At 46.8% G+C, this 15,540-nt stretch overlaps 1 protein-coding gene across 1 annotated transcript in view; it reads right to left on the reverse strand.

Moving 5' to 3' along the window:
* TECR (trans-2,3-enoyl-CoA reductase) overlaps positions 1-15,540 on the reverse strand; it is a 56,331-nt gene that overhangs the window by 24,591 nt on the left and 16,200 nt on the right. Inside the window, exons 2-3 of the mRNA XM_060240723.1 lie at positions 14,999-15,050; positions 3,740-3,784 (exon numbers count right to left, since the gene is read on the reverse strand). Of these exons, the coding sequence (XP_060096706.1) occupies positions 3,740-3,784; positions 14,999-15,050 (97 nt within the window). The remainder of the gene's footprint in view (positions 1-3,739; positions 3,785-14,998; positions 15,051-15,540) is intronic.

The raw sequence follows: 15,540 nt of genomic DNA on the forward strand, positions 1-15,540 counted from the left end.
AAAAGAGTCACAAAGTTCCCTCAGGCACAGGGTCTTGTTAAGGTACAGTGCTAGAAAACCCATCTCACCAACATTACTGCTGTTAGAAATGTTGCCCTGAGAGTTATAGGTCTAATAGAGGGGTGCCAAACTCATTTCTTATGAGGGCCAGATATGACATAAATGAGATCTTGTTGGGCCGGGCCATGTGTGTATCTATTTAAGATTAGGTAGCAGAGACAAAAACTTTATAAAGGACACAAACAAATTAAATATTTATATTTTAAAAAACTTAAAACATGCTTAAAACCTTAGCACTCGTTGGGTCTTAAAGGTGCTTTCTTTATATTTCTCCCATGCAGGCCTCAGATTCAATGGGAGCTCACAGGAGTGCAGCTCCTGAACCTTTCTGCGAGTTCCACCTCCTTGTGAGAGTTCCACCTCCTTGTCCATTGAATAGTATGTGCAGCTGCATAACAATCCCTGGATGAGCTCCACCACCTATTTTTCTACAAAATGACCCCTGTTCCCATGGGATCCAGGGAACTGGGCAAAGGAAGCTCTGGCTCTTTCCTTCCTTCCCCAGGGGACGGGGGGGGGGGGGGAGCCTTAGCCAATAGAAGGAAGAAAGGCTTGGCTCTGTGGCTCTGCTGTGCAATTGAGCAAGCCTTGCAAAGCAAGCTATTATGCAGAAGGAAGCAAGAGATAGGGAGAAGGAAGCAGATGACAGCAAGTTGCTCGGAGGCCTGATAGGAGCCTTCTGGAGGCCTGATTCGGCCCCTGAACTGCATGTTTGACACCTCGGTCTACTGTATCAGGTGGCTAACAGTTCAAAGGGGCATTTCTTGAGCTTCTATAGTGGCAAGCACAAAACTGATGAAAATCAGTCTACCCTTTCCAATTCACTGGCAGAACACCTTCTGCAAACAGAAAATGTAATCAGAATCCAAGCTAAAGCAAGTGAACTTCGAGAGAGAACAGACTCCTTGGGAATACAAGCACACCGAAGTTTTCCTGCAGTGAGGGAAGTGAATAGAACCCAACCTTGAGATGAAGCAAACAGACAAGAACTGTCCCACCTTGTACTCTTGCTAAGGACATGGAAGAAGGCTCAAACAGTCTTGTCAGCTACTAGATGATCCAGCACACTGATACGAGCTTTTGATTCCCACAAGAATCAAGCCTGAAAGCTGGCTGAAGTGACTGCTCTACTTCCATTTAGAAGCATCTGTCATTAAAGTTGTCTGGGTGCAGGAAGAGGAAAGCAAACACTAAACAGAAGGTTTTGTGATTATGTCTACCACAAGAGTGCATGGAGAACATCTGCAGAGAATTCACAATATTTTGGAATAGAAGTCTGATTGTGGTGAACAGCATTGCAAGAGTGGCTGCAGACACTAGGTCCCAGGAGATGTATGACTTGGAGGACTGTTTGGTGTGTACAGCTTAAGCCCAAAGGACATTTAGGATCAAGATGAGGCTATCCTCAAGATATATTTGGTGCTCTAGCATCCAATACATAACCTGCACTGCTGCAATGTGTTATACTGTGCCTTTTCACACCATGAATGTCTACCCTGCTCTTAATAAAGATGGAGCAGAATTTTCCAAAGCTACCCATGTGCCCCTCCAATTATGGCTGAGCAGGGGAGGAGGAGTGGACAGAATTGTTGGGAACTATGAAAGCCACAGAGGTTTTCCTTTAAAAGAAAAAAAAATAACACTTCATCTCAAAATGCAGCTGCCAACATTTTAGGCAGCTCTTGTATGCTCCCCACCTCTCCCCACCTGAGGAACTCTGCTAGCTTTGGAAAACTCCACCATACTCTTTGTTAGGGACAAGAGAGCTTTCCAAAACTAGCCAACTATCTCTGACTACAGCCTGGGATGAGAATGAACAAGAGTAGTGCTGGGAGCAGTAGCAGCCAAGCTGAGAGACAATAAAAGTTTGAGTTTTTTTAAAATACTGTTTTGAGAGGGCAGACATGTTAGTCTGCAGTACAAGAGCTAGATTCTGTCAAGCATGGCTAATTCTGATCAATAATTGATGGTTTTATGGCCTGACTAAAAGCAGACCTGGGTAAGATCCCAGAGAACCAAATGTTGTTAGTTTATTATTCTTTCCTGGCTCCTCTCTTGCTTTATGACTTTTAGTTAGAGGGAACAAAGCAATCAGCACCTTCCCATGAATTCTCCTCTGGGAGGATGAGCCATCTGGGTATTGCAAGGCCGAATGCCTGATAACGCCCTGGGAATGTATGTAGTTTCGATATTCTATGTGTGAACGCTCCCCTGCTTCCCCACCCTGTAGGAATCCCTTTGAAGTGTATCTTAAAAGTTGTGTATCAATGTATCGGTTTCATTCTTCTCAAGCAATGGCTTGAGCCAAAGTATCGGTCTATCAATAAACGTAGTCTTTGTATCAACTTCGACTCGTCATTGAACCCGCATGCTTGACAGATTCAACTCCAGTAGCATCTTAAGAGACCCAAAAGATTTTGGGGGGTATGAGCTCTCAAGAGTCAAAGCTCCCTTCATCAGTTTTGACTTCCTTTGTCAGTTGACAAAGGAAGTTCTGACTCTCAAAGGCTCATACCCCTGAAGTCTTGTTTGTCTCTAAGGTGCTACTGGACTCAAATCTAGCTGCTGAAAATACTAGGCACCCGCACCACAATGCAATTTTTGATGCCAGGATTTGTTGAACCCTGTTCTAACTGCTCACCTGAAAAATAGCCTGTGCTTCAGGGGATGCTTCTTAGTCCACAGAAGGTGCCCTGGGTATTCAAAGGTATTCAACCTTTGGATCTTGTATAACATTGGACCATTACCTGTAAAAGGTAGTAGTGCCTGGGATGGAGGAAGCTCTGCCCTCCTCAGAAGCAGGCTCAGGGCGGCTCTCAACAAAGAGACAAAATGATTGTCGAGCTCAAGGTTTCTGCACCCTAACTTTGGAAGAGCCTCTAGGTCCTGAAAAGTCAGCAAGCATCTAATAACAGATGGACACTGGATTATAATATTGTTTTGGAATGCTTGGGAACTATTTTTTGAGATTATTTCTCTCTACCTTTAGGATGGTAAAGTGTTACTGCATTATGTAATATTCCTATGTGTATGCATTAAGTGTTCACTATATATGTTGTAATTGTTAACATTTATTCTACTTTATAAATGTTGTATTGCTTCTAGATTAGTGTTTTTGTCATGGTCTGGTTTTCTAGCTAGCAAGAGATGCATAAGCCAGCATGTACCTGCACACTTTTGACAAAGAAACTAGGAAGGCAAACTAAGAAGAAAATCTTAATTAAATGCAGTTATTCATAATTCAAAAGAAAAAAGTCCTGCTGCAGCAGTTGAAAGGACCCAAGTCCAAAGGAGTAGCTTCACATCTGTACAAACACACTAGCAAACAGAGCTTGGAGGTAGGGCCAGAGCAGCTACAAGTCTTGTTTCTAGGAGGTTCTGACACCCAGAGGTGTCACTGTGGAGAGAACACAAAGGAAAAAATCCTTCTCAAATGACGAGATATGCTTGATTATGCTTTTGCAATCCAGGATTCCAGAAAATGTCGCTTCCTGCAAGATTGTATGACCTTTCAAATGGATTCAACATATACATTCCCAAGGTTGTGCTATTATGTCAGTTACATTCTCTGATCCAAGTAGGTAGTCCTCAGCCCACTGTTTGTGTACATTTGTTCCTAGCCTAGTTCTATGGGAAGCGGTGACTCCAAATATCAGAATGGCACACTGATTCCACTTACTAGGATCCAGTCGTAGAGACTGCCGAGCTGGATACCACTGAGGATCTGGAGAGAAAAAGAGAATGACATATAGGAAATACTTATTCAAGAAGAGATAACAAGAGAATCACAAAACCACTTTAGCCACCTCTATCACCTTTTTTTGCAAGGTAAACTAGCTACACTGGCATGCCCTAGCACTTGCTTTCATGGTCTGTTAGTTCAGGGGTGTCAAACATGTGGCTTGGGGGCCGAATCAGGCCCCGGAGGGCTCCTATCAGGCTCCCAAGTAACTGGCTCTTGTCTGCCTCCTTCTGCATCTCAACTTGCTTTGCAAGGTTTGCTGAATTGCACAGAAGCTACAGAGCAAAACAACCCTTGGCACTTACTGTGAGGGGTCCTTCTCCTCAGAGGAAAGGAGGACATCTTGGGTGTTTCCGACCGTCCAATCAAGGAGGCAAGAATCTTTTAAGCTCTTCCTCTTCCTGGGAGTGGAAACACCCCCTGCTCAGTTCAGATTACTCCAAGAAGCAGTGTAAAATAACTTTTATCAAAAGTTTTATCAAAAACCCTAAGTATTAACATCAAGGAACTCAAAAAAATAGAAAACTAGGTAACTGATGGGCTGCCTTAACAGTTTTGCCCAAATTTCTAAAAAACTACAGGAGTAAAACCAACGTGGGTCATAAAGACAAAAATTGAAGTATAGGAAAGATAAGCCAGTCAAACAGATAGGGCGATAGAAGAGAGGGCAAGATGTTTTCCTTTCCTCTGAGGAGAAGGATCCCTCATGGTAAATGCCAAGGGTCATTCTCCCTCAGAGGTGGGAGGACATCTTGGGTTCCTCCAGAGCAGTAGATATAGACAAGGAGAGATCACTCTACTAAGATCTCTCTACAAGGAGAGATCGCTCTACATGCTGAAGCACTTTTCTCCCAAACGCAACGTCTGCTGAGGCATGCAAGTGTAGCTTGTAATGTCGCACAAACGTCAAAATTGACGACCAGGTAGCTGCCTTGCAAAATTCTTCCACAGAGGCATTCTTGTCGAATGCTTCATTGGTTGCAGCACTGAGAACTGAGTGAGCCATAATCCCTTGTGGGACCGCAAGACTCTGTGCTTTGTATGCTTCGGAAATACACTGTATGATAGTGTAACTGATTGATGACTTCGACATGGGTAGACCCAGGTATGGAGCTGCAATACTGATGAAGACAGCTTCCATCTTGAAGATGGCTAGGATTCAGGCGGAAAGATGGGAGCGCGATCTCCTGATCTATGGAACCTGGAGGAGATCTTAGGATGAAAGGTGGGATCGGTGTGCAGCACCACTTTATTCTTATGGAAGACTCAGAGCTCTTTCTTGACAGATAACACCCCTAACTTCGAAATTCTTCTGGCTGAGGTCACCGTCACCAAGAACACCTTCATGCAGAGCCACTTCAGGGGAACTGCACCCAGGGGTTCTAAGGGATGCCTTGTCAGAGCTGTAAGGACCGGATGAAAGCGCAATGAATTCAGACCATAAGAACATAAGAGAAGCCATGTTGGATCAGTAGCTGGTAATTCTGCAGTGATGCAAAGTGATTCGTTGCCTGGAGGAACAGTTTTCTGTTCAGGGACCACTCCCCCGGTTGGATGTGATCTCGACTGAGCCAATCCACTTTGGTGTTGTCGGATTCCTTGATGTGCTCAGCTCAGATAGAGCTCAGATGTTGTTCTGCCCATAGAAACAGCTGGGTTGGTTCCCTGCGCAGCGCACGTGACTTGGAACCCTCTTGATGGTTCAGATACGCTTTGGCTGCAATGTTGTCAGTGTGAATGAGTACATGCAGATTGAGTAGTCGGTCCTTGAAGTGGAGAAGAGCTAGCCTGATCGCCCTCAGCTCCAAGACATTAATCAGGAGCTTGCTTTTGCTTGGAGTCCACAGGCCTTGAGTAGGTTTCTCAAGAAGAGTAGCTCCCCAACTGAGAAGGCTCGCATCTGAGAATAGTTGAACCTCATTCTCCATGCAAAAAGTCTTCCCTTGATGGAGACTGGCGTTGTGGGTCCACCATAACAGACTCTCTCAGACTTCTAGGGGAACAGACAGTCAAATTGTACTTTTCCATAATCTGTTGTTGAAAAGGGTGCAACAGGGATTGAAGAGGCCTGGTATGAAAGCACCCCCATTGGACTCCATCAAGGTTTGAGATGAGGACTCCCATCAACTTCGATAGGGTCATCAGGGATGAAGAACTGGACTGTAGGACCGTTGGCACGAGATGCTTGGTTTTCTGAATCTTGTCCTCGGGTAGGAAGAGTTTGTTCACTCTGGTGTCTATTACCATGCCCAGATGTTCTAGTCTCTGCGCTGGCTGGAGATGACTCTTGCTCAGGTTGACCAGAAAACCATGACTCTGAAGGCAATTCATGGTCTTCTCCCTTGATGGAGAACGGATGAGGAGGTCGTCCAGGTAAGGGTGCACATGCGTCCCCTGTTGGCGAAGATGAGATACTATGTTCACGAGCACCATCATGAATACCCTTGGGGCCGTAGTTAACCTGAAGGGCAGGGCCCTGAACTAGTAGTGCTTCCCGTTGACGCAGAATTGAAGAAACTTGCGGTGCATGGGAAGAACTGGTACATGTAGGCAGGCCTCTGTGAGGACCAGGGAAGACAGGAACTCTCCAGGTTGTAGGGCTTCTGTAATAGTCTTGATCGATTCCATACAGAAATGGCGGCTATTGATGGATCTGTTCAGGAACTTTAGATCTAGAATGACACACCAATCCCCGTTCTTCTTGGGAATCCGTGAAAAAGATGGAATAAAGCCCTTCGACTCTGCCCTTGGGGAACCAACTTTATCACCACTATGTCCAGAAGATGACTGATGGCCTTGAAAGTAATGCTTCTAGGATTGGCTCAAAGGGGACAAACCAGGAAACGATGTGGGAGAGGCTTTTTGAATTCTAAGGCATAGTCTCTTGAAACAACCTCTAAAATTCAGGAGTCTGCCTAGGAGTCTGCCCACGCTGATTGAAATTGCAGAAGGCAGGCTCCCACTGGGATGACATCCCAGTCATGCCTTGCTGGGTTTTGAGTCTCTGTCCTTGTCTGCCCTGTCAGATTGCTGCCTTTGGAACTTGGCGTTGGAAAAGGGCTTGCAAAAGGATTGTCTGGATTGCCCCCATGAGGGCTTTCTCGAGTCTTGTCTGGACCTTGAGCTAGAATATGAGGGATGAAAAGGTTGGGACCCAAAACTTTGTCCATCCGGTGGATGTTCTTAGGTACTGCCTTCTTTTTATCCCTGGTCTCTACCAGCATCTTTTCAAGGGTGTCTCTAAAAGAGCTTCTCATCCTGAAAGGGGTACAAAAGAACAATGCTCCTAGAGTGTATATAGAATCATAGAGTTTGAAGGGACCTCCAGGGTCATCTAGTCCAGCCCCGTGCACAATGCAGGGAACTCACAAATACCTCCCCCTAAATTCACAGGATCTTCATTGTTGTCAGATGGCCATCTAACCTCTGTTTAAAAACCTCCAAGGAAGGAGAGCCTGTTCCACTGAGGAAATGCTCTAACGGTCAGGAAGTACTTCCTAATGTTGAGCTGGAAACTCTTTTGATTTAATTTCAGCCCATTGGTGGGGCCACAGAAAACAATTCCACACCATCCTCTAGATGACAGCCTTTCAAGTACTTGAAGATGGTGATCATATCACCTCTCAGCTGCCTCCTCTCCAGGCTAAACATGCCCAGCTCCTTCAACCTTTCTTCATAGGACTTGGTCTCCAGACCCCTCACCATCTTCATCCTCCTCCTCCGAACCTGTTCCAGCTTGTCTATATCCTTCTTAAAATGTGGTGCCCAAAACTGAACACAATACTCCAAGTGAGGTATTACCAGAGCAGAGTAAAGCGATACCATCATTTCACATGATCTGGACACTATACTTCTGTTGATACAGCCCAAAATTGCATTTGCCTTTTTAGCCACCGCATCACACTGTTGACGCACGTTCAGCGTATGATCTGCTAAGACTCCTAGATCCTTTTCGCACATACTACTGCTAAGACAAGTCTCCCCCATCCTATAACAATGCATTGGATTTTCCTACCTAAATGCAGAACTTTACATTTATCCCTGTTAAAATTCATTTTATTGGTTTTAGCCCAGTTTTCCAGCCTGTCAAGGTCATCCTGGATCCTGTTTCTGTCTTCTACTGTATTTGCAACCCCTCCCAATTTAGTATCATCAGCAAATTTAATAAGCATTCCCTCTATTCCTTCATTCCAATCATTGATAAAGATGTTGAACAAAACAGCCCCAGGACGGATCCTTGAGGCAGTTCACTTGTCACTCCTCTCCAAGAAGATGGGGACCCTTCACAAGCACTCTTTGGGTGCGATCTGTCAACCAGTTACAGATCCACCTAACAGAAACTTTCTCAAAAAAAGAGGTCAGGTTAGTCTGACATGACTTGTTCTTGAGAAACCCATGCTGGCTCTTAGTAATCACAGTCATCCTTTCTAAATGTTTCAAGACTGACTGTTTGATGATTTGTTTTAAAACTTTTCCAGGCATAGACGTCAAGCTGATGAGTTGGTAGTTACCCGTATCCTGCTTTTTCCCCTTCTTGAAGACAGGGACAACATTTGCCGTCCTCCAATCTTCCAGCATCTCTCCTGTTCTTCCAGAACTCTCAAAAGTAGCCAAAGGTTCAGAAATTACACCCACAAGCTCTATTAGAACCCCTGGATGCACTTCATCTGGCACTGAGGACTTAGTTTAATTTAAAGCAGGGATGGGGAACATCAGGCCCGAGGACCATTTACGGCCCTCGAGACACTTGGTCTGGCCCTCGGGGATTGCTGGGCTGAGCTGAGTCACATGGCAGCCTCCCTGGGGCCTGGCTGTTTGGCGAGGATTGTGGGGCCCAGCAGTGCTGTGCAGCAGCCTCCTCAAGGCCTGGCTGGCCAGCAGGGATCGCAGGGCCCAGGTGTGTGCGCACCTGTGCAGAAGCCTCCTTCGGGCCTGGCCGGCCGGCCAGGATCACTGTAGGACATGCAGCTTACAGTAGGCCCTGTACAAAGAGCCCAGTAAGCTCTTGGAGGATTGGCTACATCAGAGATGTGTGGCCTAATATGCAAAGGAGTTCTTGCTACAGAATAAGCCCTGCTTGCCATTTCTTTATTTTTCTTTCTTTCCATTTGTTCCGGACATTTATTTCCCTTTCTTTCTTTCTTTCTTTCTTTCTTTTCTTTCTTTCTTTCTTTTCCTTCCTTCCCCCCATTTTATACCCCTTTCTTTCTCCCATTTAATTTCCCTTTATTTCTCTTCCCCTCCATTTCTTTATTTCCTTTTATTTCCCTTTCTACCCCACATTTCTTTATTTTCCTTTATTACATTTCTTCACTCCATCTCCTTTCCCTTTCCTTCCCCATTTCTTTCTTTTCCTTTCTTCCCCTCATTTCTTTTTTCCCCTTTCTTCATCCCTTCCTCCCCCCCCCCCCGCCCCGGCTGTGGAGCCTGAGTGGTGAGCATTGTGAAGGACAGCTGCTGGGGTATGCGGATGCCTTTAAAGATCTGCTGGGAGCAGCTGCAGTTTCCACATGGAGAGAGGGGTGGCAAGGGTGGGGAGCCAGCTACCACCAGTTTAATTTGCACTTGATTATCCCAGATGGTGTGGCCTAATATGCTAATGAGTGTGACTTAATATGCTAATATTAGGGGATGTGGTCTAATATGCTAATAAGTTCCTGCTGGGTTTTTTCCTACAAAAAAAGGCCCCCGTCCTAGGCATTTGCCGAGGGCAGCAGGCCGGGGGTGGTGTGGGGGTGCGCCAAATTAGGCTCTCCCCATATGACTTCAAATAGAAAAACAATTATTTGCATTAATTTTGCCAGCCTGAATCATTCTCCCTTGGCAGAGCACTGTTTTTTTAAGTTGATAATTTTGTATAGTCCACGAATGATGTTATAAATATCCAAACAGTCCTTGGCAGAAAAAAGGTTCCCCACCCCTGATTTAAAGAAACTAGGGGTTTAGGTACTACCCTATGCTGATCCTAGGCTGGAACTTCATACCCTCATATGTTCTGCTTTTGCCATGTTGAGCACTGTTTCCCTCAGAAGAGAAGACTGAGGGAAAGTGGGAATTGAGCAGTTCTGCCCTCTCTTCATATCTACTGGCCATAGTCAAAGCCAGATACCCCTTCTGGGCACTGTGGCTGCTGCCATGGCTCTGGAACAGAAGATGAGGGCATCCAGGGACACATCTGCTGAGAAATTGCTGAGCAGACAGGTTAAGACGGATAAAAGGAAGTACTTCTTCACCCAAAGGGTGATTAACATGTGGAATTCACTGCCACAGGAGGTGGTGGCGGCCACAAGTATAGCCACCTTCAAGAGGGGTTTAGATAAAAATATGGAGCACAGGTCCATCAGTGGCTATTAGCCACAGTGTATGGAGCACAGGTCCACCAGTGGCTATTAGCCACAGTGTATGTGTGTATATAACATTTTTTGCCACTGTGTGACACAGAGTGTTGGACTTGATGGGCCGTTGGCCTGATCCAACATGGCTTCTCTTATGTTCTTATGTTCTTAGAATGCAGTGGTAACTAGTGTGCTCAATTGGGCAGGGGTGAAGAGGGAGTCCACCACTTCCTCCCTTTTCCTATCATGTTGCGGTAGGCGAAAGAGTGCATCTGCTAGGAAGTTTGGCCTCCCGGGGATGTGCCCCGATGTGAATTTGAACTGGTGAAAGAACCCTGCCCACCTGATTTGTTTGTTATTGAGTTTACGGGTAGCAATTAGGGCCGCCAGATTTTTCTGGACGGTCCACAGCTCGAATGGCTCCAGCATCCCTTCTAGATAGTGCCTCCATTTTTCTAGTGCCAGTTTAATGGCAGAGGCTTCTTTATCCCACACTGACCAATTCCACTCTGTGGAAGTAAATTTTTGGGACAAATAGGCACAGGGGTGCAGCTTCCCGTACTCCCCCTCTTGGAACAACACGGTGGCGCAGACCACATCACTGGTGTCACATTGAACCACAAACCTCTTATTTTCATCAGGGTGGATCAAGCACAGTTCGGATACAAATTTGGCTTTCAGTTCCTCAAAAGCTGCTTGGCACTGTGGTGTCCAATTTAGGCTGGCGTTGCTCTTCAATGCCTGCGGCCCCTTTCCCTTCGTCTTTAGCAAGTCTGTTAGGGGGAGGGTCGTTTCCGCAAAGTTGCTTATGAATCCCCTATAAAAATTCATGAACCTGAGGAAGCTCTGGAGCTGTTTGCGGGTTTGGGGGGTCTCCTAATCTACCACAGCTTTTATTTTGGCGGGATCCATCCCCAGCCCCTCTGCCGAGATTCTATATCCCAGAAAGTCGAGCTCCGTGCAGTGGAACTCGCAATTCGACAGCTCAGCAAATAGTTTATGCTCACATAAAGTCTGTAGCACCTGCCGCACCAACCTGATGTGCGAGGGGAGGTCTTGTGAATATATTAATACGCCATCCAGTTAACCCTTATACAAGAAGCGCTGAAAGACCTTGTTGTTTAAATTCATAAACACTCCGGGCGCCCCCTTTAGCCCAAAGGGCATCACAAGGTATTCGTATTGCCCTAATGGCATGTTGAAGGCCATCTTCCACTCATCCCCCTCCTTTATTCGGACGCGGAAAAAGCGTCTCAGAGGTCAAGCTTAGTGAAAAATCTTCCCTTGGGACACTTCGCTTAACAAGTCTCTTATAAGTGGGAGGGGGTCGGCATTACTCATGTAAATCACGTTCAACCCCCTAAAATCCATGCAAAGTCTCAAGCTGCCATCCTTTTCCTTTCAGAACAAAACAGGGGTGGCGTGGGGGGACTTGGCTGGCCAGATAAACCCTCGCTTCAGGTTAAGTTCTAGGAATTTTTGTAGCTCCTCCCACTCAACTCATTGAGTACAATTTGGCTTTGGGGAGGCGCCCCCCCTCTACTAATTCGATGGCACAGTCAATATCTCAGTGTGGGGGTAGCTCATCTGCTTCTTGGGCGTCAAAGACCCCTTGTAGGTCCTGGTATTTGGAAGGAATAGAGGAGGCCTCTACCACTGTTAAACACAGTCTCTCTACTTGTGGGGGAGGACGGGGCCCCCACACTTTGTCCCACCGGTGGTGGTCACATTCCTTGTCTTGGAAATGGATCGCACTGCCGCTCCATTGTACAAAGGGGTCGTGATCCGACAACCACTCCAGGCTAAGTACAGCCTGGAATTTGGCGGCCGGGGCAACCACAAACGACCATGGTTCCCAATGCTCACCCACCCCAGGAGCGCAGGGCTCAGTGGCTTACTGGGGCACTCACTAGCGATATAGTTTTTGCCTCCGCATTTGAAGCACAGTTTGGCCTTGGCCCTCCAATCTCTCTCAGCCTGAGACACTGCCGTCTCTGCTCCTCGCTTGGGGGGAGGGGGGTTTGGTTTGGAAGGCTTCTCTTTCCCATCGCACTGTCCCCCCACAGTGCTGCTCGCAGTGGAGGGCAATGATCTTGTGGCGGTCTTCGATCTCACAGGCCAACTGGATCCAATCTACGAGCATGCGGGGCTCTCCCACCTTGAGACCCTCCCCAAGATGTTGGAGTTTAATCCTCTCTTGAACTTGAAACTGAGGGCACGGAACTCACTTGTGTGTTCTCGTACCACCTTCAACCCCTGCCTCAGATCTTGGAGTGTTGAAATGGCATTCGTTTCTTGTAGGGGGTCCTCAAAGTGGTGGTGCAGGGCCCTCAGCAGTTCCCACGCCAAACTGAGGGTAGGGGAGCGGCTTTTGAACAGGATGACAAACCAGTCCGCTGCAGCTCCTTCCAGGCAGCTGCTGATGCAGATCACCCTCGACTGCTCCGTAGGGAAGTTGCAGGTCCACACACTCAGGTGTCGCCTCACCAGCACTATAAAGTACGCTATAAAGTACGGAGAGCCAGTTTGGTGTAGTGGTTAAGTGTGTGGACTCTTATCTGGGAGAACCGGGTTTGATTCCCCACTCCTCCACTTGCACCTGCTGGAATAGCCTTGGGTCAGCCATAGCTCTGGCAGAAGTTGACCTTGAAAGGGCAGCTGCTGGAAGAGCCCTCTCCAGCCCCACCCACCTCACAGGGTGTCTGTTGTGGGGGAGGAAGGTAAAGGAGATTGTGAGCCGCTCTGAGACTCTTCGGAGTGGAGGGCGGGATATAAATCCAATATCATCTTCTTCTTCTTCTAGCTTCACCAGGTCCCTGTCGAACTTGGCTTCGCTTACTTGGGGGCCCCCTGGGATGGGGGTGGGCTCCTCTTTTGGGGTGGGGAGGCAGAACAGGTTGCTCTCCCCCCGCTGGTGGTTCCCCCCTTGCGGGTGGGTCCACCGGACATCCTGGAGGCCCGGATGGTGCCTCTCTCAGTAAGTCTGCCAGTGGTAGACGGCAAGGCAACCCCCCTGCCACTTGTGCAGCGACGTCCTAGTTGACGACTGAGGCCTTGCACCTTCTGGACCAAATAAGCATTCATGGCTAACATCTCGTCTCGTAGTTGCTGGCTCTGTGTGGCGAGTGCTTCTTGCACCCACTTGGACGAGCTGTCCCCAAATCCACTCCTCCAGGAGTGGTCCAGGCTATCGTCCTCGCCTTGGAACCCCCACTGTCAGGAGGATTGTTGCAGGCCCGAGGTCCGGAACCGAGAGGGAGCATCGCTGTGTAGATCTCCGATAATACTCTCCCGGAAATCAGCAGTTCCCCATTCTTTTCTCCTGATGGTGACTGTGGACGGAGTCACCTTACGCTCCTCCGGCTTCGGGTCCTGATCCCCGGTCAGAGTGGTCGTAGTTGTTCCTGTGGTTTGATTCTGTTCATCGGCCATGGTCAGGCAGTCCAGGATAATGGAGTTTCAGCAATATGTCAGACTGTGTAGACAGTCAAGGAACACGCAGTGGATAACTTCAGTTTATTCCAAGCATCTCAAGGCAATATAAGAAGTTGTTGAAACTGGGGTCCCAGCCTAAAGGCACCACCTATATACTCTTGGTGGGCCATTACCAATTCAAGCAAAACGCGGCAATTATAGCGGGTACATTTGGCGGGCTTTCTACACCCCTCTTCCTCCCCCCTTCAGTCCAGGTGCTCTATCTACTAGCTCTCCCGATCTCCTTCAGCGCAACCTTGGTTGCCATGTTAACAAGCTTCTAAGGTAACATTTGGGGATGCGTCCACTAGCCAAAAGCGAAAGCGAAGCAAAGCAGCAAATATATATTTTGGACTGGAATGCAGACAGTTCCATTCATCAATTACAAAAGTGTTCAGCATTCCTGGGATACACTGTCTGGCTAAATTATGGCAAGAGGATACAGCGTAGGGGTAGACTCTTGTCAATACTCAGAGTATCAACAGGTTTCCATTTTTGGGCTTTACATGTTCCGGAAGTGGTTAATAATATTAATTTTTTATAGGACCAAATAAATTTGGTAAATGTATCTTGCCACTTCTTGAGAGTAGCTATAAGTATATGTATGCACTTTCTCTTCTTTATGTAGTTTCCAGTGTTCACTAAGTTGCCTACATTTATTGGCGGAACCATGGGCAGAATGACAGTAGGAACAGCAACACATTTACATTGTCCTCATTCTAACCAGTTCGTGTCCATTTTGCCAGTATTAAACCTATCAACAAGTTTATTTAATCATTTGACAGTTATGACTGGCAACTCTAGACAGAACAAACAACAACAGCAACAAAATGGCTGTTTCATGTCCCAGGCTGCCATGGGCCACTGGTTCTCTACCTCTGCATTACCCAAATTCCTGGATAATCTTAAAAGGAAAAGGATGCTCCTATTTACACGGAAGACTTTCATCTTGTTCCCTGCAAAGAAGAAAATAAACATGGACTCTTTCCTGACAACCTGCTATCCTCACAAATACTACAGCAGTCAAGGCCAAAAACAAGGGTGCCGACTGCCACTGCTCCACTGGATATCTTGTGAGAGTCCAGGCACTTTTATTGGCTATGAGAGTCTCAGCAGTCATAGCCCTGAGAACCACAGACTCCGTCTGTGTCCAGCAATCTCAGTTATAATTTACACCCCCCGCCCCCAGACTTGCCATACCACAATAAAGGTTTCAATACCAAGACAAATTGCAGGATACTATCATAAAACCAAGCAGCTGAACACTGTCCCATGCTGAAAAGGACAAGTCCCATAGTAAGTGGTAGGACATTAGAGAAGAAACTAGTAATAGATTTTAACACATTTGTGTCCAGGCAGGAATCACGAAGACTTGCTCCATACATACGTGATTTAGTAAAGAGGCTCTTAATCTCTGCTATGGTGGCATTGGGTTCCACCTGAAAGAAAACATAAAGGAAAAGATCAAGAAACAAAAGCATGTTCATTTTCCTTATATACCTGTCCAAACAAGAATATACCCTGGAAGTAAAAAAGAGTATTATCTCCCAGAGTCAGTTTAGTGTAGTGGTTAAGTGTGCGGACTCTTATCTGGGAGAACTGGTTTGATTCCCCACTCTTCCACTGGCACCATCTGGAATGGCCTTGGGTCAGCCATAGCTCTGGCAGAGGTTGTCCTTGAAAGGGCAGCTGCTGTGAGAGCCCTCTCCAGCCCCACTCTCCTCACAGGGTGTCTGTTGTGGGGGAGGAAGATAAAGGAGACTGTGAGCCACTCTGAAATTTGGAGCAGAGGGTGGGATATAAATCCAATATCATCATCATTAAAGCTCTTTGTCAGACCCCGTAGGTCCTTCAGAGAATTTTCCCCCAAATGCTTCTTTTAAAAACCTCTGAGATCAGAAAAATTTCAAAAAGAAACAAGGTCACTCG

The sequence above is a fragment of the Heteronotia binoei genome, chromosome 5 (genome assembly GCF_032191835.1).
Source record: "Heteronotia binoei isolate CCM8104 ecotype False Entrance Well chromosome 5, APGP_CSIRO_Hbin_v1, whole genome shotgun sequence".
Classification (NCBI taxonomy): Eukaryota; Metazoa; Chordata; class Lepidosauria; order Squamata; family Gekkonidae; genus Heteronotia; species Heteronotia binoei.